The 24533-nt window shown below is 43.0% G+C and overlaps 1 protein-coding gene across 2 annotated transcripts in view; it reads left to right on the plus strand.

The window, feature by feature from the left end:
- The first annotated feature begins 242 nt into the window (after window positions 1–242).
- LOC135906055 (rap guanine nucleotide exchange factor 1-like) overlaps window positions 243–24533 on the plus strand; it is a 141286-nt gene continuing 116995 nt past the window's right edge. For both annotated transcript variants that reach the window (XM_065437203.2, XM_065437205.2), the window contains exons 1-4: window positions 243–506; window positions 13938–14143; window positions 22504–22676; window positions 23852–23996. In XM_065437203.2, the coding sequence (XP_065293275.1) occupies window positions 482–506; window positions 13938–14143; window positions 22504–22676; window positions 23852–23996 (549 nt within the window). In that variant the 5' untranslated portion in view covers window positions 243–481. The remainder of the gene's footprint in view (window positions 507–13937; window positions 14144–22503; window positions 22677–23851; window positions 23997–24533) is intronic.

The following is a 24533-nucleotide window of genomic DNA, read 5'->3' on the forward strand; positions in this document are numbered from 1 at the left end:
ATTACTGGCCTTTCTGGGTATTTGCTTCATGCACATGCATGATATCATCTCGCTCGTTTCGTCGCTGATGAATTTTGAAAAAGAGAGATATAACGAATAATTCTCAATTTATCGCCTAGTGAGTCACATCTCGCATTCGCTTTCTGAGAAAGAAAAAGGAACTTTCGGCGGCTAACGCGCCACCAACACTTCGAGTTAGCCGCCGCTCGCTTATTGAGCTTCGCAACAATGATAATTTTCGTTCGTGGGAGCAGGAGCGACAGGAGGCGCTGCGCGTTGCTGCTGGTGTGAGCTGAAGTGGCTGAAGCATGAAGAAGCGCTGAAGCCTCGAGTGTTGGTGCGGAGAGGGTCGATGGTCGAAGGCCGAGGGCATGCTTATATATTTTAGCACGATGGAAATTTTTGTTAGAATAGGTTTCATCGAAACTTTCAAAAGACTTTCATCATGTTAAAATGCCGGCGTGGATTGTACTGGTGAACCATGTCAAAGAAGCCAGACAAGCATGGTAAGTACTCTTGCTCGCGATATTCATGTGAAAGTGAAAAGAAGAAAAAAAAGTAGTTTATACTTTCATTACTTTCAAGCGCCGCGATGCTACTTACTTACATTTTCAAATTACCCAAGCACGTACAGGTGGTATCATTTCCCTAGGCGAAAGCTCGCGTGAACCCAGCGTAAGAGGACTCTATCGGATGCCTGTTACACCTTGTGTTTACATATTCGATCGCACTGCGCGTTTGCGATCATTTGTTCTTCGCGCTTTTTATTAGTTTTTTTGTCGTACCTTCCCGTGTTAGTCCCGTTGAATCGCTTCTGGACCGTCGCGGCGGCTCCGCCCGTCAGCCGTGCAACTGGAGATGAGCGTTCCTGAGCGGATCTAACCCACGCAAAATTCACGTTCTACAGGAAGGTGAATCACAGCGAGAATGTTACAGATGCAGCTCTGCTGTTCATCTTGGTGTTGCCGACGGACGCCAGCGTCCGGTTTCTACTATACGAGTAGCAGAATAAACGGTTTCAGCGATATCGTTTGCGGGCATGCCCTCATTTTTCCGCAACTCAGTGCTTTCGAGCTCAGTGACTGGTGAAAGTGGAAACTACAGCAAGCTCTTGGCACGAATTACTCATATTCGTGACAAGAACTTCCCGATATTGTCAACGCCTATCGAAGTCATTTCTGTGCTTATTTTATGCACGTTTTAACTGTACACACCCGAACCAGCACAGCGCACATGCGACCTGATTAAATTAATTAAGCTGCCGAGTCAGCGGCGTACCGACCACTTGTTTCTCCGCGATTGCTTTCGTTTTATGTTTCGCTTAGACGCGGAGCATACTCTGGGACATGTAGAAACGTCAGAAATATGAGCGGAATGGATGTTTCATATTCTCGCTGTTCATTTTCGGAAATGTGTGATTATTCATGTGTGGAAACTTTCACCCGAAAGTGCGAGAGCCTTTTTACATAAAAGAGAAAGAAAGCTTTTGAATTGAACATAATTTAGTGTTTCTTTGTTGTACGTACTGTAAGTGATATTACAAAGGAGGACGTTGTCGGATGTCTAGAAATTTGCCACTTGAATTCTTTCTTAGTAATGAGACTGTAAAGCCCACTTAAAATAGTTCGTGTTTTACTGTGTCTGCAGCTTCTTGACAGTAACTGCTACTGTGAACTTATCTCAAATGTTCATTTGTTGGGGTAAACATGATTATTCTCATTTTTAAGTTTGCTTTCCATTTGCCAGTGTTGGGCGTGTTCCAAGTGTCGAAAAAGCTAGAAAGTAATGTGCTGCTGCTCAGGTGCTGCCAGCACTTGTACATTTACTTCAGTATTGTTGATGGAGTATGTTACAATAGAGTGTTTTAGCTTGCCCGGTGTACCAGTAAACACAGACAGATGGGCCCGTATAGGATGGGTTTTACCGGATAAACAGAAGGCATCAGAGTGGGCGGCTTGACAGGTGCTGTCACTTCGTGGGGTGGAGCTGAGCCATACAAACACACACAGCTAATATTGCATCAGCTAAGTATACTTCATTGCTGATGTAAATTTCTGGCAGCGGTGAATCATGACACAATTACACCTCTGTAAAATTTAGACCAGCAACGAAAAAGAATACACTTATTTACTGCAATATTAGCTCTGTATTTGTCTGGTTGAGCTCTGCACCACCAGGTGGCTGCCCCACTCCAGCCGCTCACATTTAAGCCTACATACCGCTAGTAAAATGCCCAGTCTGCCTGCGTTAACCGGAGTACCGGACAAGCTAAAACTCTCTAATGGCTATCTCTGTTAAGGTCGCGGTACCATGGCAGCCATCTTGTGAGTAGTTCAGATTCCATGACCAGGCGACACCACTCACCCATGAGAGAAAAAAATTGCTCTTACAGGTGCGGTGATGGGGGATCTGCTTTGGTTGGGAAGAGCATCTCCCTCACCCACCCTTTAGGTTTCGTGAGAGACGAGTGCTCCATCATAGTTCTGTTGCTGCAGTAGTGTCGACGGGAATGCCATGTACTGAACAATGGCATGACCAGTTGCTTCTCACCATAAAGTGCACTGCTGGGCGTTTGTGTTGTTTAGTGTCTATTTTCTAGTAAAAATAGCATGAGGGAACAACATACAAAATAAAAGTACTTCCGTCCATCCACCCCGAGTATGTCCATGACAATCATAAATGCCCAGAGCAGGCCACTGTGTTTGTATCCTCCTATCCCCGTCTTTAAGGTCGCATTCCTGACCGGCACGATGCACCTGGCACGAGCTACGGATGAGCAAACAATTTAATTTGGGTTTGGGGCAACAAAAATGAGAATGTTCTGCTGAGTGGACCGTAATTGCCTCAATGAGAGCTAACCACTGAACGTCAGCCAGCGGTGGGATAAGGTAAACAGCTGTGGACAGCCTAGAAAGCAGAGAAAACAGCAAAGAGAAAAGGGGGTATTCACAGTGTCCAATATTTATAAATTCTATGGAAAGTTCTGCGCTGGCAGCGCTGTCCATCTCGCGTTACATACATAGATGCAGCCAGCTATCTAGCACCGACTGCTCCAGAAAGCAGGACAGGCTGTAATGAGTTGCGTGGGCGCAGTTGACGGTTCAGCGCTATCAGCAGGCGACACGTGCGTGTGGTATAGTAGCAGTAACTCATACTCTCACAGAGCATGACCAGACCTGTCTTGTTCCCTGGAGACTTGCAGTCTCATTGTCTATGCAGGCCGTAGACAAAAGCTCGCATGTGCATTTCACCGAGTGTCTACGTTCTAGTACAAGATAAAATAGCAAAGTATTGGGCCAAAAAGGTCTACAGCTACTGTAGGCCCCCTTCCAAATTGAACAATATACAGTAACTCTAAAAGCACACCCTTGTAGCGCTCCCTGTACAAGCAATGAAGTTGCACATCAGCCTTGAACAGCCTGCGGTTGTGTCCCGCAATAGAAAAAATGAAATCTGCTAAAACGGAATAAAATCTGTGAGAATGTGTATGATAAATAAAAGGCAATAAAAATTATCATCAGTGTGCCTACCGTACATGTGTATATACAGGGTGATCATCAACTCCAGTTTTACAGAATTTTAATAAATCTCCTGTTGCAGATAACGTAATTCTAGTCCTAGAGCTAGGTTATTCAGAGAGGCAGGCATTACTTGCACAAGAAATCAGAACACATATTCAACCGATTAACAGAAATTAACTTAGTAACTTCTTAATTATTTACTTTACGGCACACATTGAAATTTGTGAATTGTAGCCAGTGAGTTTGCAAGGCATTTTCAATTGGAATGAATTTCCAGAATAACACAAGTTTGGAGATACGCACCATCAAACACACCGTAAAAATGCACTGTTGTTCCACTTACTTATTGAACAAAACGCTCTTTTATGCATTGAAGCCAGAAAGTAACTGGGACGCTCATGTATTTTGTCTCACACTTTGGGAAATATCTCGAAACTGGTGTTATCTTTAAAATTAATTTCAAGTGGATACGTCTTGCAAGATCACTGGTTACAATCCTTAATGCAATATGCGCCATAAAGTAATTAATTAAGAAGTTATTTAGTGAATTTTCATTACTTAATTGAATATGTGTTTAAATTTCTCATGCTAGTGATGTCTGCCTCTTCAAATAATCCAGCTCAAGGACAAGAACGATACTATCTGCCCCAGCCGATTTTAAAAAATTCTGTAAAACTTAAAAATGATCACCCTGTAGATAGCCATTCTAAGTACGTGCATGCACATACAAGAAAATGTGATAGGGGCTATCACTTTTTGTAGATAGCGAACACAATCCAGTAACAAAAGAAAAAGTTACAGTGATATTTCACTTCGTGAACGTGGGTTACGCGTAAGCGTATGGATGCCGCGAACATGCACAGCGAGCACCACGGCATCAAAGCACAGACTGAAAGGGCGCGAACGCTACATTTATCTCAATGGTACGACGCTTGTTGTGCGACAGGGAAAGCGCAAGTGCTAGACGTGCAAAGAAATGCCGTGAACATGCACAGCGAGCACCACGGCGTCGAAGCACAAATTGAAATGGTGCAAACGAGGTCGCAGACGCTACACCAATCTCAACGGTGCAATGCCTCTTGTGCCACAGGGAAAGCAGAAGTGCTAGACATACAAAGAGATGCCACAAACATGTGCAACGAGCACCGCAGCGTCGAAGTACAGATGACGAGGGCCTGAACACAGTCTCTGTATTGATCTTGAATGTGCCACACCTGGTGTGCCACAGGGAACATGCCATTGCTACACATGCAAAGAAGAGATGCCATGAACATGCACAGCGAGCACCGGGGCATCTAAGCAAAATGCTATGCGCGAAGGCGAGCCCTCTTGTAGAAACGTGGCCTCTTGCGTGGGCCAATCTTCTGTTATTGTTTTGCACTTTTAATATTTCAGTCTGAGAAGGTTTAACATAAAAGGCATGCGCTGTTGGTGTTTTGTTTCATGACATTTGTTTGTGGGTTTTTATTCTCATAATTCCTAGGGATAACTTCGTGAAAAGTATAAAATAAAGTGTGAGCAACTTTAGGGATAGAAGAACAACTTTAGTGCTGTATAGAATGCTTCATGGCCTCAGACAAACACTGCCGATTTGAAGAGCTTTCCAGCTACGTTTGCACGTAAAAAGTCAATTATCAATGTTATCTTAATATGAATCGCAGTCTGTGTGCAATCTCTGCTCCACCAGTGGATTAGTGCACTCTTGAAGATGTCACACTGCGACGATGTCAATACAGATGTTTTGTATTTGCATGTGATCATTTGGGCAGTGCAAAGGAATTACAAAGTGAATGTGTTGTTAAAAATGTACCTCATAGTACAAGCAGGACCCCTGTATCTAAAAGGTGGCTGCTGTGACTTCATATCCAACATGTGACACCAAAACGAGCAGTACAAGTCTCTCTCATTTGAATAGTGTTTTTTTATTATTTAAGGCTCAGGCAGAAAATGCTAGATAAATATAATTTCATAGAGAAACAGCAATTCTAAAGAGATCCTGTGGGACTTACACGTGAAAATCAAACACATATAACTGCCCTGTATGGTGCGTTCTCTCCATTCGGAGGAACAGTGCTGATATTTGAGTATGCTGTTTGAATGTTATAACCTTATTTTCTGATCCTGTGCACAAGCTCAACAGAGAAAAAAAAGAAAGCACCGTTGACTGCTGCTGTGTGCATGACAAAAAAGACTACTCATAACAACAGGGCGAGGGGAAGCCAACACATGAAGCATTGGGCTGCGGGTTGCATGTGTTCCGTGCTCACACCACAACTTACATTCAGTCTCACTGCAGTGCAGTAGAAGCTATGGGTTGGGTTGCCAACCAGAAAAAGAACTGTAAAAGCGGTTCGTCCATTGTGCGCCTCTAATCACCCTCGATGCGAAACCGGCTAAATGGAAGTTTTCAGGCAGGTATTATTAACGCACAATAAAGGGTCCCTCCTCGCTTTGTGTAACACCCAGTCGGCTCTCCTCACTGCTTGGCTGGTGTGTGCCCTGGCCTTGTCTGCACTCCATGGTCCTAGCCCAGCAACAAGCAGGCGACAGCACACAAATGGAATGCGTTATGGTTGCAACCACAGAGGTCTTGTTGGAGAGGTCTAAAAAGTTAACAACTGAGGTAAAATGCTATGACCTGCCACATACGGAGGGATAGGGAACATCTCGATTCAGCGCTTTTGTTTCATCCGTGTAGGTGGCGCTAGGCAAAACATTTCTCTGTAACAATGAAAATAGTATCAAGTTCTCGGTTTTCTCGCAGCATTTTGCCGCAACTCGTGTATAAAAATACAAATGTACCTTACTGTGTGCTCAGTTTTAGGTGCAGTTTGAAGTGTGTGTCAACTTTATTGATTGTCACAGTGAGAAAAAAAAATAGAAAGTTCATACATCTGTTTTGATGTTACTGTTTGCTTTATTGGAAAAGCGTATGTTTAGAATTTGAATTAAGGCTTCTAGTTTCTTCATCCAGAACCTCAGCCTCATGGCTTTAGTAGCTTCCCGCAAAAATGGGAACAAGTACGACCAAGCATTTTGAATATTGCGTAATTGTTGTCACAGTATTAAGAAAAGTATTACATACACATAAATGAAAATTTGCATCCTAGGTGGAAATTCTTTGAGCTATGCTGTCTCCAAAATTCAGTTTCCTTTAGCTAATAGTTGCCGAGCTGTTTACAGCGCAAGTTGCTATATTTGCCTATTTTCAAATGCAAAATAGCAAGACAGTAAAATCCAACATTCTTGAGCTACATCTAGGAAGTAGATAAACATGTCCCAAAGTTACAGCGCTAGTTGCAATGCTGTAACTGTGGTAGGCTTTTCGAAATATGGTCACAACTGAGACCCAGTTAGCAAAAACCATGTATGTTTAGCTTCTTCTTGGGCATTTATTTTTAAAGCTTGCATAGCCACTTGTATATAATATATGTATTTAGAATTTACAAAAAGTGAGCTCTTTAATGGTATATATCCCAACTTTATACGATAAGCAGAAGAGCTACTGTGGCTGCTTGAGAAGTACTGAAAACTGAAAGTACTGAAAGTTCATGCCGCCGGAGTGGGACCGCAATCTTTTATTTGGAATTTAACCTGCATAACATGTGCCGACTTTAACTTATACTTAAGTACATAAGGAGCAGCCTTGGAATTCATTTGTCAAATTTCCAATGTGTATGACTCATTAAGTAGTACAGAGTTTACAGGGATGTGCATGGCTGAACACGAATTTTAATTCGAGTGTTAAGGAGCTCATGTCGCATAAAATCCAGCTTCGGCGTCCAGCGTTGGATGTTGTTTCGGCAAACGATTTTCGAACCACCCATACCCAAGCCATCTATGTTACACAAGGAATTTACTGAACTAAATGAATTTCTCAAGCTAAAATACGTGGAAAAAATCATAAACTACAACGTGCACACAAGCTACAGACATGATAGCTCTAGGATTGTAATTTGACTATACGAGAAAACATAATTCTGTTACGTGAAAATTAAACAAAACCCCTTTTCCAGCATTTCCGCAATTTACAGACTGACCGCGGCGTCCGCCATTTGCGTACGCCAGCGCGTGGGTGTCTCGGGGGCCACGGAGCGGCGCGCCCGGTTCCTTGAAATACCTCCAGCTGGCACTCGCCTCTGCCGCATCGCGGCCCACACAAGAGGCCGTGTTTCTACCAGAAAAGCCCGCATTCGTGCATAGTGTTTGCGGTCAGCGTTTCCTAGTAAACATTATGGTTACGTATGCTCCAGTTGCCAGGAAGCATGAGAAGCAGTCAGGGATCTTTGAATGCTATTGTGTTCCACTCTTCAAGGTGAAGCTTAAGAGTCCTCCAAATTTTTAATTAGAAAGCTGGTTGAGTGCTAGTGAACACATTAGTTCATTAACCCAAAAGCTATCTCCAAAAATATGTGCAAAAATCACCTAACTTTTTTGAACACATCCAAGGTATTGGAACATTGTTTTAAAGTATGCTTTCCCTGCATGCACATAGTTTTGCAATAGAATCATCAGAACACAAAGTACTTGTGTGGCTGGAAACTTGAATAAAATTCACAGTAGGCCAAGGATCTTTTGGGTCTAGTACCAGAATGTCGTAGTCTAACTCAAAAGTTACTTTTGTCTTTCATGAGAGCAGAGCTTTGTGTGGAGCAATATTTGGCACTCCTTACAGCAGGCCCTTTGTTAGTTCTGTGGCCCAGGAACATATACGTATGAGTGTGTGCATGCACAAAACACACTTTTGAGTTGGCTTCTACTCATGAGGTTCAGGTGTAATTTTTCTAGGCGAAACACAAATATCCCAGAGTTAGAAAAGTGGTGGCAAAGGGTTGGCAAATGCTGGAAAACAGACAGACTGACAGGCAACGAACTTTATTTAACCTTGAGGAGCTACTGTCAGGACCTCCTAACGGGAGGCCATCGTAGCCGCTGGCCGCGCCCGCGTAAAGGACAGAACGCCGTGACGCTCCGCTCTTTCCTGGGCCCTCTGGGTAGCCTGGGCTTGCTTTCAGAGTACCGTGCTTCTGACGGCCTCCTCCCATTCGGCTTCGCTGGAGAGGAAGTCGTTAGGCAATGCAGGACATCGCCAGAGCATGTGAGCCATTGAGCAAAAGGTTTCAGTGCAGTCGGGTCAACTAGGGTCCACATCCGAGTACATCCTACTGAGGAATCCCCGCGACGGGAAAGATCCCGTCTGCAGCATTCTAAGTGTAGCTGACTGACTTCTACTGAGCTTCGGGTGAGGCAGAGGATAAATTCTCCGACCAAGTTGGTAATGTTTAGTAATTTCATTAAATGTGAGGAGTGGATCGTTCTGCTGAGTTCCTTCCTGCCCCTCCGGAGCCTCCAGACCGTTGCTGCGCGTGAGTTCTCGCACACGGTCGTGGAAATGCTGGAAAAGGTTTATTTTTTTAGTTTTCACGTAACATAATTATGTTTTCTCGTATAGTCAGATTACAATCCCAAGAGCTATCATGTTTGTAGGTTGTGTGTATGTTGTATTTTACGATTTTTTCACATATTTTAGCTTGAGAAATTCAGTTCAGTAAATTCCTTGTGTCACATGGATGGCTTGGGTATGGATGATTCAAAAATCATTTGCTGAAACAACATCCAACGCTGGATGCCGACGCTGGATTTTATGCGACACGAGCTCTGTAATGCTCTTGCGTTACAATTCGTCTTCAGCCATGCACGTCCCTGTAAACTCTGTACCTACTGACATGTGCAAGTTTCTGCCACTAGAATCATATGTCCACAGCGTGGCTTTACAGAATTCTTGTGGCTCGTTTATGAGCAACCTAAATGATGTAAAATGTTTATGAGAATGGTTTATTACTGGCATGTAAAAGTAATAAAGAACCATAGATGTGAAACTCTTCTTTGGTGATGTGAGTATAAACCTGAGGAACCGTTCGGCACAGCTCAGGCTTGGGAATCAGCAGGTCAGGCATGCTACAGTTATGGCTGCAGATTCGAAACTATAATGACTGTGTTTCTTAGGTTTGAGTAGATACCGTTACTAAATTCATAGTCCATTTAGCATTCTTTTCATGCCATACATGCTCTCCAAATTTGGTTGCATTGTCTCTATTCGTTCTTTCAAGAAATTGTTTATGGTGTTGCCACATCATTATCACAATAACAGCTCTGCTGTAAGGTTATATAGGTTGCTTCGTACAGCAGCAGTATATATACGCATGTACAATTGGGAGGTTGTGCAACTACTGCACTAATGAAATATTTTAGAAGTCAGGATTATTCAACATCCAAGGAGAGAGCTCAGCATTACAGCATTATTCAGAATTACACGATGAGCATCTAATTTTAGCATCTTTCCTGTGACGTTATAGGGTTTTACTGTGTATTACTAAAAACATTTGTTTGTGAAAGTCTCAAATCTTCAGCGTTCCTAAAGTATTGCTGTGTATAGTTTATTACTGCAAGAAATACAGGTAAATACAAAACCAGCTGAAGTACCGTTGTAGCACAAAGCACATTATTAAACAGCAATATTAATTGCCTTTCTTATTGGCCAAGGTCTGTGAGTGGTGGTGCTGGCTAACACTCTCCCAGGGTCCTACAAAAAAACATAAATACCCAAGAAAGTGGACGGGGAAACGGCGCCATGGTAGCTCAATTGGTAGAACATCGCACGTGAAATGCGAAGGTTGTGGGATCGTTCCCCACCTGCGGCAAGTTGTTTTTTCATCCACTTTCATTTCCATTAATTTATCGTTTCTTTATTTCATTTATTAAGCACAAGTAATTTCCCCTATGTTGTCCTTGGTGTCAGTGTTTGTTGGCTTCTTATGATATGACTAATAAAAATCGGGCCCCTCGGTTAACCCCCTTTCTTCTCGTTATTACATAACGAGGGTCTCGAATCCGGCAACATTGATGCCTTCAAGTAGCATATGTGAGTTTATTGACCAGTTGCCTTCACCCTAAAAGATCGCGTGCTCGTGACGCCTGCGGCAAAAAAGACGTTCCACGTCCGCCGCCAAGGTCTGTGAGTGGTGGCACTGGCTAACACTCCCAGGGTTCTACTAGGACACATAAATACCCAAGAAAGTGGATGGGAAAACGGCGCCGCGGTAGCTCAATTGGTAGAGCATCGCACGCGAAACGCGAAGGTTGTGGGTTCGGTTCCCACCTGCGGCAAGTTGTTTTTTCATCCACTTTAATTTCCATTAATTTATTGTTTCTTTATTTCATTTATTAAGCTCAAGTAATTTCCCCTATGTTGTCCTTGGTGTCAGTGTTTGTTGGCTTCTTATGATATGACTAATAAAAATTGGGCCCCTTGGTTAACCCCCTTTCTTCTCGTTTTTTATATATATATATATATATATCCTACTCAATTATGAGATTGTTTATTAACCCTTTTTGAAAAAGTGCTGCAGGGCCTATTCAATATTTGAACTGGTCAGTTTACTTAAGTCAACCTCTCTTACTTAGTTCTGAATTAGAATTGCTTTCAGTTTTGCTATGGATATACACAGTAAGCTATGTATGCAATTCACAGTAAAATTACTTTGTTACCGCTATGTCCTTCGCACTTGTCAGTTGCGGCAAATGTCTGATCACCATCAGAACATATGTGTTGTTATAAAATAAAATGTTGGCCTGACTTGTTTTCCATTTTTTGTGGCTGTGAATTGCTCCTGAGTGTGTTCCTTTGTCTAGGCGTGTTCATTTTGATCTACAGGTTGCTTCAATTCCTAAACTCCTGTTATGTATTCTTTGTCTTTGCCACATCAGTGCAGTGGCTTCATTACGTGGACAGGTAGGGCTCAGCAAAAATTGACAACTACAGTTGTGTGGTTTTACTTCTGCAGACCATCTCTGTAGGACAGTCGCTGGTGCTTTGGTTTCAATATAACCTGTTGGACATGGTCATTGTCCATGTGAAATAGCATTGTTTTTTAGTTTTTTATTTGTACATACTGCAACCCTCAGAGGGTTATCGCAGGAGTGGGGTACAAAATCAAGGGTGCCACACACACAGCAAAAGGGGGTACACAAATCCAAGGTACAAAGCAAAGCACTAGTATAAAGAATATGTTAAGATGAAGGCCACCCTCTAACTCACACTTAAAAAAATACTGACACAAAATTATTGTGCAACTTATTTTGCTTTTTAAGTAGCTGTCTACTCTACATTGCAGTATGAAGCTTAACTTCCTTGAGAGCACCACAAATAATTTATTTCCAGCACCTCTTATATGACCTGCTCAAAATGTGCGTCATGCGCAGCATAGCTTTGGATGTGAAAAGAGAGACTCGTCATGCCACTGAAAGCAGAGGGGGCGGTCACATGGTATTACAAACAACTTAAAAGACCGCCGATCGGTCTAGTGTGACCATTCAAGGCCGTACAACGACTGTGTCGCTGAAAGGTGCCAAATTTGCCAAAGGTGCCATGTCTGAAGCCACATCACTCTGTGCATTTTTAATCGGGTTGTATGAAAAGATAATTATTTGTTGTGCTCTCGTGGTATCGAAACTCCATAACTGGGTTGATGACTATCCAATAATGCAATAAAAGTAAATATGAGAGAAAAATTTTCTGTCAGTATTCCTTTAACTCTTTCTCTACCATGGGGAAAATGGCCACTTCTTGCAAGTTACAGTAGAATTTTTTTTCTGAAGGGGCTACTGCACTCAAACATTTATGCAATACACGAAAAGGAAGCAGAATAAATGCGCTTTTCAGGCATAGAAGGTTTATTAACGATTTCTATATGGTAACACAAAATTATAATTGCCAGAAATAAGCTTGTAGAATAAAATTTAAGAAACCTTGTTAAAGCATGCTTGTACCTAAAAAGAAAAAAGATATTCTGAGAAGATTGTGAAATATCCAAAATGTTTCGCCATCCACAATCCACTATCTGTGAAGCAATGAAAATTTTATCTTTAACAGTACTCCTGCTGCAAAAAATTAACTGGAAGCCCTATAGTTGTGAATGTCATGCGGTAAAGCAGTTCCTTGATGTAAAAAACAGGGGAATATTGCAAGTCTTATAATAAATTGTTGTTTTTTGCAGGGTTTTTCTGATGTTGCATTTCTTCAAATTGTTGATATCCGTTTTAGCTGAATGGTGCTGAATGGCTCGAGGTGGTGAAGGAGCCCAAACTTGTAGTGTATTCAGTGCCATCGCATTCCGAAATAAATTCAGACTAAAAGGCAGCATCCTTCTTGGGCTGTCAAAAAAAAATCAACCATATACAAAGCAGGTTTGCAATAATTCGGAGCCTTCGCGATGCTTGCAGAAGCGGCGATTTTTTCTTTCAAGCTCCGGCATCTTCCAAGCCCATTCAAAAATCTCCACCAGGCAAAAAAAAACTAACTTAATTGAAAATGAAAACTGTCATTCTTCTGGTATAAGTTAAATTGCACAGTTTGCTCGTAAGTGTTGTGGAAGGTCTCAAAAATGGCACTCAAAACCATTGTTGGTGGGCTAATGATGCCCACTGAGCATGGCAGGGCATGTGTACACTTTCCTGTGCTTGTGTTCCAAGACCTTTGCCTGTGGGTCACATGTGACTGGAGTTGTCAGGGGGGGAATTTCTGCAGTGTGTCCTAATTGTGACAATAGTTATGTTAGTTGTGACAAAATCCCACATGTTACGAAGCATAAAGGGATACTAAAGCGAAACAATAAATCAGTTTAGACTAATGAAGCATTGCTTGAGAACCCTGCAGGCAGTCATTTAAAAAAAATAGTTTGATTATTAGATGAGAAAATGAAGGTCCAAGTATCAGTATTTGAATTTCGCGCCGGTACGTCAGCGTGACGTCAGGGATTCCAAAGTAGGTTTTCGCATTTGGGCCGCGTTGGCTGAATAAAGGTTCCCGAAACTTGCCATGTTTAATATTTGGTTCCTTTAAGTCAATCTGTACCGCTATATATAATTAGTAGGCCCTAGAAGATGCCATCAAAATCCAAGACGTCACAGCCCCCAGATGAGGGAACTTGAGTAGGCGTCACCACCTGTATTTCATTCTTGCGCTTTTTCTTGCTTACCAAACGTCTTATCGTTGTAAGAGTGGTGTTTTTGGTGTTGTATAATGGTAATTTACTGATGCAGAAGAAATCATTTTTCACTTTAGTGTCCCTTTAAGTAGCCTATGAATCCAGATTTGCTACTTGTTGAGGGCTTTTTATCGCTGCAACTGCACTGATGAGCTCCGAAGGTTGCTGTGTATTTGACTTATACAGCTTAGCATACTGGGACTGAATTCCTGTTCTGTCATAACACTGTAACAGCAATTGCGGCGGCACTGTGCTGTGTCTAGTTTGGTGTCCTGCCAGCTGTTGATATTTGTGCAGAGGTATGTGTGTGGTTTTGTTGCCTTGCTGTGGAGGCTCGAAGATCAAGCTGTGGGCTGGCTCTTGTGTGCAGAAGTGGGCCGTGCCAAAGGAAGTAGTCGGCTGGCACGCCGGGCACGCTCCTTCAAGGAAGATATTCTGGGAAAAATACACCAGATGCGGACGCCCAGTCGGGCTGCCTCTCCACAGCAAACACACAAGGCCAGGCCTCGTGCCCGGGACAATGAGCTGGACGCACCCAATACCAACCCAGCAAGTCCAGCCGGCAGCCCAAGCAAGGTAAGCCTCTATATAAAGGACATTGGACTTGCTTTCTTCTACGACATTATGACACCGGATCTTGTACATCCTAGTCAATAGACTTGGGCATTTGCAGTTTGAGTATATTAGCTATACTCCGTTTCATACATAGTAGGCAATACTACAAAGGCTAGAGAGATTTCTCTCACTGTTTTCATCCGCAACCAAAAAATAGTGTGTTGTGTATGAAAAGAATATGTAGGGGTGCGTCACATAATTAAATGTAAAATTAAGTCTCACACTTTTATGTTTTAAAACCTTACATATTTATTACATGAAAGGCATTAGAGATCTGAACCTATTTGCCACCAAATGAGCAGAGGTGCACAATTCAGTGGCCAGGGGCCACAGCGCATCACTTGCTCTTGCAACCAAAACATAGTATAGCACGTACTGGAAGTGCAAAGGTGCACACGTAATACGTCATTTTACGTAAACTTGCATCCACAGGTTGTAAAATACGAATTAGTTATTTCATAGAAAGCCTTTTAGATCAAAAATAATTGTAATGCAAAACGTGTTGTGAGATGGCTATGACTGCACTATTTGCTTAGCTTCCACAGTGTTGCTTGCTTAGTGTAAACTGAAATATAAGAAGGCACATTGATATCGCACAATTTCTGTACATGTAGTACAAGTAGGTACTAGGGTAGAGCTAAAGATGCTTTGTAGCACTGTATGTCTGTTTCCTGTTAACCCTTATTAAATATATGCTGTGATTAAAGAGCCAAATGCACATTTACTCATTTTGTCTTTCATATTTTTTTCTGACCACATAAAGCCAACAGACAATGAAGCCAAGGAAAGCATCGGGGAAATTAGCTGTAGTTGAAGTTGAAATGTAAAAAATAATGAAGAAAAGGGAAATGAAAGTGGACGAACAGATAACATATCGCCGGTGGTAGCCGAACCCACAACCTCCGAATTATACATGCCTTGCACTACCAACTGTGCTACGGCGATCAGTCCATCCACTAACTTGGGTATTTATGCTTCCCCCAATGCTTTCCTTGGCTTTATTGTCTATTGGCTTTATGTGATCATGATTAACAAAATCGAGCCCCTCGGTTCACCTTCTTCTCTCATTTATTCATTGCGAAGGTTTATTAGCCATGTGCCTACTCACTTAAGATCACGTGCTAAGTGACGTCATCGGGCTAAAAGAAGGGATGCTCCACATCCGCCCACCATGGCTGGCTAACACTCCTAGGCAGGGTGTCTACCAACTGGGAAAACCGGGAAAACCGGGAATTCTCAAGGATTTTGAGTACAGTAGAACCCCGCTGTTACGTTCCTCGCTGCTGCGTTTTCCCGGCTGTTACGTCGTTTTCGTCCGGTCCCGGCATAGCTCCCATAGGATCCAATGTATTGGGTACCCCGCTGTTACGTTGTAGCTGTGAAAACGTTCCCGCATGTTACGTCGCAACCTGGCACCCCGAACCCGGCCGGGTAACGCGCGCCAACCGCCATTTTGACGGGTCTTGGCCAGGCTTGGCTACGGAATTGGCTACAAAACTATGGCCTCCGAGATTCCAGCGCGTGGTTAATCTGGGATGTGGTTAATCTGGGAGGCCATAAAAAGCCGCGCGCGAGTTGGAGAGATTGCCACTAGATGGCCACTGCCTCGTCAGCCGAAGCGAGTAAAACCCGCGGGCCCGCAGCAATCGTCTTTCTTGTTTATGCGGTTCAACCCATCCGAGTCGTCCGTGTCCTTCCGTCAACAGCTACGCTGCCTATGCTTCGTCAGGCCTCGCTAATCCAGTCTTTCTTGTTTGTGCGGTTCAACCCATCCGAGTCGTCCGTGTCCTCCCGTCAACACCTACGCTGCCTACGCCTCGTCGAGCCTCGCTAACACCGTGAGCGATTTGTCGTCCTTTGATGGCGTCGCGCAAGCGCAAGGCGCTTTCCCTCAATGAAAAGCTGGATGTTCTCAACGCAGTCGACAGGCAGCCAGCGCGGAAAAGAGTCGACATCGCCAAGGATCTTGGTCTGCCACCCTCGACGCTTAACAGCATCGTTTCGAAGCATGCCGAGATACAAGGGAATGCTGCGCTCTTCGGCCCGAAAGCTAAGCAGGCTCGTGGCGCCAAGTATGGAAACCTCGACGAGTCACTTCTTACTTGGTTTAAACAAGCTTGCGCTGCCGGTCTTAACTTCGACGGCAGCATTTTGCGCGAGAAGGCGATGGAAATAGCCGACCGACTGGGCATCAGTGACTTTGCGGCGTCAAATGGCTGGATCGACCGTTTCCGGAAGAGGCACGGCATCGCGTATAAGACGGTATCCGGGTAAGCAGCAAGTGTAAACTTGGAAACAGTCGACGATTGTAAGGCCACACTATCTGCCATAATTGAGGGGTATGAGCCTCGTGACATATACAATGCCGACGAAACGGGTCTTTTCTTCTGGGTGCAGCCATCCAAGTCGTTAAGCCTGAAGGGCGAAGCATGCCACGGAGGCAAATGCAGCAAAGAAAGATTGACGGTGCTCCTTTGCTGCAACATGGATGGCTTGGACAAGCTGAAGCCATGGGTAATCGGAAAATACCGAAACCCACGGTGCTTAAAGAACATTCGCCTGCTGCCATGTCACTATAGAAGCAACAGTCGTGCATGGATGACGGGTTCTTTGTTCGAAGAATTTCTTCGTTACTTCGACAATAAGATGGGCTCCCAGTGCAGGAGTGTTCTCCTTTCTTTGGACAATTGTGCTGCCCACCCGAAAGACCCGTCGTTTCTTCGGAACGTTAAGCTTGTTTTTTTCCCTCCAAATACTACAAGCCACTTGCAGCCGTTGGATGCCGGCGTCATAAAGAACTTAAAGCACTTGTACAGGAAGTCCATCGTAAAGCGCTGTCTGGCGCGTATTGATCGCGGACAGCAGCCTACGATCATTTCAATACTGGACGCTACGCACTACGTCGCTTCAGCGTGGACTGCAGTGAGCGCGTCAACTGCACAGCACTGCTTCGCGCGGTGTGGCTTTCGCGTGGACGGCGGAGAGGAAACTGCCACGGAAGCTGAAGAGACGGAAGCAGCCTCTCATGATCAAGAGCTGAGTGAAGCTTTGAATGCGCTGGGTGCCACGGGAGTCACGTATGACGACTACGTCGCCGTGGATGCTGCTGTCGTGACGTCCGAGTGTCGGAGTATCGCCGAGATCGTTGTAGACTCGGTCGCGAGTAAAGCCTCAGACTGTGGTGACGACGAGGAGCACGAGCCGCATGATTCCGGGGAGTTGGCGGACCCGAGCGTTGGAGAAGCCGTCGCGGCTCTGGACCTCCTTCGCAGGTACGTCGCACCTCAAAGCGACGCTGAGAGCAATGCGGCTTTCCAGGCCATTGAGAAACGCGTGGTGTTTTCCAGCGAGCGGAAAAAACGGCAATCGACCATTCTCGATTTTTTTAAAGACCTAAGCTCACTTGATGTCGAAATAAATTGCTTCAAGGCAAAGTTGCACTGTTTTCATTAATTTTCGGACCTTTCCTCACTGTTGCGTTTTCCCAGCTGTTAGTTTTTTTTTTTCGCGGTCCGGTGAAAAACGTATGAACGGGGTTCCACTGTAGTCTGGAAAAACTCAGGGAAAACTCAGTGAATTTGTACCTCTATCAGGGAAAATTAGCTGTAATTTTATTGAAAGGGTCGAAAGTCGCGGTAATGCTGGCATGAGTAACACACAGGAATCGTAACGAATCGTCTTTGACGCCCTGTCCTCGGCTGGAGGAGTTGCCAGTGTACAGTCAACGACCGACATTCCGGATTCCCAATAATTTGGACGGCTTCGCGGTACCACCATGTAGTCCATAGAGTCAATGTATCAGATGTCTGAAATTTCGGATGCAAGAACTCTTCGCCGTCTGATTTTCCAGACGTTTTGCCGGGACCGCAGGTTCGAAACGGCATTAACCAAAGCCACCACTGCTGCCATTTTGATTACCTCGCCGCCTCGAACCGGCGCTCTCACGCATGGATCCGCTGGCAGTCGTAGCCACCACTGCGGCAACGCTAGGCCTAGCTGCTTCGATGTTCGCTATTAAGCTTCTTGCCGTTCGATTCCATGTTTCTTCATTTCTCCACTATCAGCGATCATTTTGGCTTCGAAGCTCGGAAAGCACGGCGCATTGCATAATGCTTGTTCCCGAAAGTTAGTTTTGCCTCCATACAGTTGTGTGACGCGGTGAAGCATTAGCAAAGTATTGTGGTGAAGCTTAACAAGCGTAGGAAGGGGTGGGACACAGTATGTATTCCTTAATTTTACACGCCTGCACCTGCTCTCTCCTGTCACAGTAGGAGCACTGATATGCCTAATATGTATACTGGCAGGCATTCAGATTTTTTCAGACGTGCCCTTGTCGATTTGAGCCCTTAAGGGCAGTAAAAGACATGTACTTATTTTTTTGGACTGCCTGATTCTTCGCAAGTTTTCGCAGTCCCTAGGGGGTCCGAAAAATTGGACGTTGACTGTAAACTGATCAAGAGTATGCTTCAAATGCTCCGTGGGGCGAACGTGCGGTGAAAGGAGGACGAGAACAGAAAGGACCGGTGCATTGAGGAATGAACAGGGAATGAAGTGTGCGACCGCTTCTTTGAAGGAGCCTGAGCTCAAAAAAATTAAGTGTTGGCTGACGCCGAGATGCAGGTGTCCCTCACCAAAACCAAAGTACACTGTTTAAAGCAGTGAAACAACACTGAGGCATTGTGCGCAGGCTGAGAGTATGTCAGGACAGTTAAACTTGACTTACGAGCTGTTGAGAGAGAATCTCAATTGTGAAAAAGTTCGGGTTTGGTACCACTGAGCTTGCTATCAATTGATAGAAATAGCTCATATTCCAAAATATTTGCTTCTGTATGCATTTTCTTTTTATTCGTATTTGAGGATGTCCGACTCTATTTGCAATTTTTTTCGAAGACATTTTATTTTCTGTGCATTTTACTAACCCCTCCCTTCTACTCTTTCTTTTTTTCAATAGCATAAACACTACTCCTTTGTATTCAAATTGGATTAAGTCGGTTTTTAAAATTTTTTTCATATGTTTACTTGAGAGTGACAGCGTCAGGCGATATGGTTTCAGCCCGTCTTGACATAAAACACAGTTCTGCATAACTCAGGAAATTTGCAAAGACACTCAGGGAAAACTTGGAAAACTCAGGGAATTTGGAAATGTCACCTTGGTAGACACTCTGCTAGGGCTTGGTCTTGTAAACATAAATACCCAAGTTAGAGGACGAATTGATAGCCATCACCGTAGTACAATTGGTAGTACAACACACGCATAATGTGGAGGTTGTGGGTTTGGCTCCCATTGGTGAGAAGTTATTTTTTGTCCACTTTCATTTCTCTTTTCTTCATTATTTTCTACATTTCACTTTCAACTACAGCTAATTTCCCCGATGCTTTCGTTGGCTTCATTGTCTGTTGGCCTTATGTGGTCATGATTAACAAAATCAAGCCCCTCAGTTCCCCTTCTCTCATATTTTTGCTGTTACATAGAAGAAACACGTCTAAAGCAATTGCTGACCATGCCCGCCTAGTCATCCAGCCTATGTTTTGCAACATGACAAAGGATTCTATTTTATGTCATGCATTGATGAATGAACCAGTAAACCTTCCGTTTAATCTTACAGCTCTCTTCTTTGTTGAAGCAAAGGTTTGATGTGACTCCACTTATAGTAAAGCTGCCAATACAACCTAACTTCATTAGAATGAAGTCATGCTTGCAACACAAAGCGTCATTAGGTTGCAGACTTTGTTGAGGTTTGTTTCAGCGGTAAAAATCTGCAGTTTAGTGGTGAATAGCATCTTATCAATAAGCATTTATGAATAATATCCCACAAGGAACTCTAGCAACAACGAAGGGGTAGAAATCACTCACACACAGGGCTGGGCAAAGATACTTTGCAATTATGTCATGATACGATGCAAGATATTTGGGCAACAAGTATTTGAGATACAGATACAAGGTATTACCGTAATTATTGTATCTGATACGATACTTTCCATTTGTATCTTAAGAGGCTTCGATACATTTGCAGATTTCTCCTTATAGATCTATATAATGTAGCAGCAAACATGTATGCACAAAAATCTTTGCTCGGAAATTTCTTAACTCCGACCAACCTTGTTGCAGTTGAAAAATATGTCTTTTATTACCTCAAAATTTTTGTCTTTCTTGCACAAAGTATATTTTCATTCCGAAACAGTTTATTGGGGTTGCTTTAGCTGCCTAACATAAAAGCTCTTTATGTGCTGTGCTGTAAGCAGTTTTTGCTTGTTTGTGTAATTAATGGGAGTCGCTGCTGTGCTTGCCGACCAAACAACATTCAAACTTACATCCACGAGATTCTTCTAATCGCTGATGTGTGAAAGCCACTAGATGCAAGGCAATCCTATTCTTGCATTTTCAGACTTTGTAACAAAGCACCACGTGAGAGAAACTTCTATAATGACACTATAACAGCATCAGAATTTGCGCAAAAGACGCTGTACACATTGGCATATGCAGCACAATACGGTGGCTGTAAGCAAGTGTGTTGCACTGACGCAACTAAAAAAAAACGAACAAAAGATCAACTGCGCACAAATGTTGGTGCGCTTGTTTTTGTTGAGACGGCGTGAGCACCACCACATGAGTCTTCTCCACCAATAGGGATGCGCAGACCTCATTGCCTGCCTTTGCTGTAGGACTCTGGCGGAAAGGTAAAAGAATGTCGCTGCCTTTAATTTTATTCAAGTGTCTTAGTGGCAGTAGTATCAGCTTGAGAAACAGAGTTCAGGCAAAGTTTATAGTTTTGCACAGGAATGTTGCGATACCAGTATCTTGTACCTTAAGATACACAGTACATTCTTTCATGTATCAGAAATACAGATACTGATATATGCCTTGCCAGACATATCATGATACAGATACAAGATACCCAAAGAATATCTAAGACTGTATTTAAGATACATGTATCTTAGATACTGATCAGCACTGCTCACACATGCAGTAGAGATTTTATGAAGAGCAATGTCCAATGTGAGCTTCATCTAATGTTTATAGCCACCATAAAATGGTGCCACGCATATATGTATACCGTCATAATCATGGCCTGCCAACATGAGGGTGCCATTTTCTTTGTTACAACAGTGTAGTGATTCATGAGGCCAAGATCAGTGTAACATTGTTAGTAGTAACGATGATGACGATAGCAAGGTGAGATCAAGACAATGGGTGTTCTTTTCGTCATTTCTAAGGCACACATAAGTTACTTTTTGCATGATGTTTTCCTGTTCTGACTGGCCTGTCTCCAGAAACTCTTATTGTTTTTAATATAATTGTCACCCGCTTCTCTATTCAGCCTCTTCCTTTTTATAAAGCCGTGTTAAAAGTGATGAGGCCGTCCAGTCTGCCCATGTAGGAGCCCGAATAATTCTCATCCCCTTATTCAGAACCGACACTGCAAGAAAACTTCACTTCATAGCTAAAGCAGTGATACACAAATATTGGTCCCCCACCCTCCAGAAATGTTATCTTCATACACTTGATCCATCTCTAAAGCCATGTACAAGTGCCATCAAAGGTTTCCCGCACTGAGGTGACATTGTTGGGCCGCCTCTGGCTTGGGATGGCATTTACAAAGGCCTACTCGTTCCACATTGAAAGGGAGATACACCCATGTGTGACTCTTGTAAAACAACAGAAACTGTTGAACACATTTTGTGTCTCTGTCCCTGATAGGACGTCTAGTGTGAACCCCTCCAGACAGCATGGAACCAGCTGGACTCTAGGCCATTTTCAGAAATGAAAATCTGTGTACCATGGCTTTGCGCATTGGTGGCACAGAAATTCATGAAAGCATTATTGTAGTATCTAAAGTCGACAAGTCTTGGCCACCGTTTATAGACTCGGTGAACATCTTCGAATGTGTGTGGAACTGTGGAACTAATTCTGGGACCCTCACATAGAACCTTAATCACAAATAAGTGCGAACCTTACAGTTCTTAGCAACATCACATCATCATGCAGCTTGCTGGTTGCTATGTTGGTAATAGTCATATTTGCTAAAAGCCCATGACAAATTATGACACAAAAACATGCACAGACCAGATAGAAGCACTTCTTGAAATGGGTGTGACTAACAAATAACATCATTGATTATCAGCATGCAGTATCATGAATGCCAAAGGCCACCCACTAGGGTGTTGTTGCTAATAGTTGTGAGGTCTTTGGATTAAGAACTCCTGTAATATAAGTGCCTACGATGCTTCCTGGAACTTCTGAGTAATATTCAGTTTAAAAATACTTTGCATGTAGTGTGATCCAGTTTTAGGCATCAGCAAGCAATATTTTACCTTTACAGGGGGATTCACAAGTGAACAATGACATGAAGCAAATCTCCAATGCCTTGCGATATTTTCAAGACTCGGTTGAAAAAAACACCTTGGGCCACCTGCCTGGCTCTGCAAGCATTGTCCTGGAATATGTGTTGCACCTTATCTCACTTCTCAAGAAAGACCTCATCAATGACCAGAGGTGAGCTCCTCAGCATTCAGCAAAGTTTCTGTTTAAGTGCAAGTTAAATTGCGCCTCTCTTTTTCGCTGCTGAACTTGAGGTCGTGGGTTTGATCCCAGACACAGCGACCACATTTCGATTGAGGCAGAATGCTAGAATGGTCGTGTACTTATAAGTTTAGGTGCAGGTTAAACTGAAGTGGTTGAAATTTGGAGTTCCCCACTACGGTGGGGAACTTCGGATCAGATTGTAGTGTTGACATGTAAAACCGTGAATTTAATTTTCATTTTAACCTATCTGTGTCACTTTTGAAGTACTACAAATGAATTCACTTATGCAAGGGCTTATGCAATATTTTTTACAAATTGCCTACATTTAACAAAAATTAGTCCTATAAACAATTCAAACTTGTCGCAGTACAACCCCAGTTCTTGAATGTTGCAAGATTTAGTACCTAGAAGTTATTCCAATTTAACCCTTTTAAGTGCTGGTTGAAAATGGGAGGAAAATTCAGGTAATGCTGTTCTCCCAAATAGAAAACTTCTTGTGCGGTGCAAACATACATGACATTTATACAACAAATTTGTAACTTCAGTGTGAAAAAAAAAAAAACTTACCAAATATCATTAGTGTCTTCGTATGACAACCATAAACTACTATATAGCTTTTGATCCTCTCATACAGCACCATGCCCATCATGCAGAGTAATGTTGTGGTAATTGTGACAAATAGAAAGAATGAACTTCCTGCCTTGCTGCTATTCGAAACGAGTGAAGGGACATGCAGAAAGTCATTTAGTTACTGTGAAAATTTTTCTGGATACATGGCACTTAGAGGGTTAAAGAAAAGCTGGAATAGCAAAATAATGAACTCGCAAATAGAAAGCAAAGTAAAAATTCACTTTTAATGACTGGATATTTTTGAATAAGAAAGTTCGTGGAATAAATGTTTTTCTACAAATGTCAGAAATTGATAACTGTCTTGTTAAACTGGAACAGCTTTTTGTTCCCTTTCATGAATACAAACAGTCATTCACTGCATAACCAGAGTGACTGGTGATTAGCCGCTTAAAGAAAAATGTTCTAAATGTGTGTACTTTATCAACGAGTTATAATTCTCATGGTAGTATTGCTTTGTTTGAACCTCGCAAAGTATCTGTTCCTCACTGTGTTTTGATAATATTGGCATGTTTTAGTTCGGTGCTGATGTCTACAACCAATCAAGTCTACCAGAGCTTATCAAGGTTCATTGAATGGGCAGACGATGTGATGCTGAACCGAGAGCGGGCAACCATGGAAGGTGTTAACCAGGTTGTCCAATCTCTTCAAGATTCGCTCAAGGTCAGTCATTGTTCCTTATTTTTTTTTTTATCTTCAATATTATATGCTCCGTGCTTTTATATTCCGGTGAGGAGTGCAAAATTTGGCTATGTGGTAGCTTATCCAGTTTGTTTCTAATTCAGTGTTCAAGACCAATGTTTAAGAAAGTGCTTACGATGCTAAAAGTGTACCTATACTAGCGGACAACTTTCTGTGGCAATGAAGGGAAGGCTACGAAGGCAAAGCGCACACAAACGAGAGCACTTCTGAAAGAAGTTCCACACTTTCATCTGCATTAGTTTAAGCTGAGGAAGTGAAAACATAAAACCTTATTTACAACAGCAAAATAAGACAAGACAAAACACACTATTGAGTTTTGAGTTGACTTATTTGTGGCTTTTCCCTTCCACCTCTGAGCAAATGCGAAACTGTTGCACAAGAAAGCTGTGTTGATTCAGTGTCTGCTCTGAAAAACAAAAAAGCGCTGCCAAACGCTGCTGGACTACTTAATGCAGTTACACATGTGCAGGAGCTCCGCCCCTGTAGCTTTCCCTTCAT

This window comes from Dermacentor albipictus, chromosome 1 (assembly GCF_038994185.2).
Source record: "Dermacentor albipictus isolate Rhodes 1998 colony chromosome 1, USDA_Dalb.pri_finalv2, whole genome shotgun sequence".
Lineage (NCBI taxonomy): Eukaryota > Metazoa > Arthropoda > Arachnida > Ixodida > Ixodidae > Dermacentor > Dermacentor albipictus.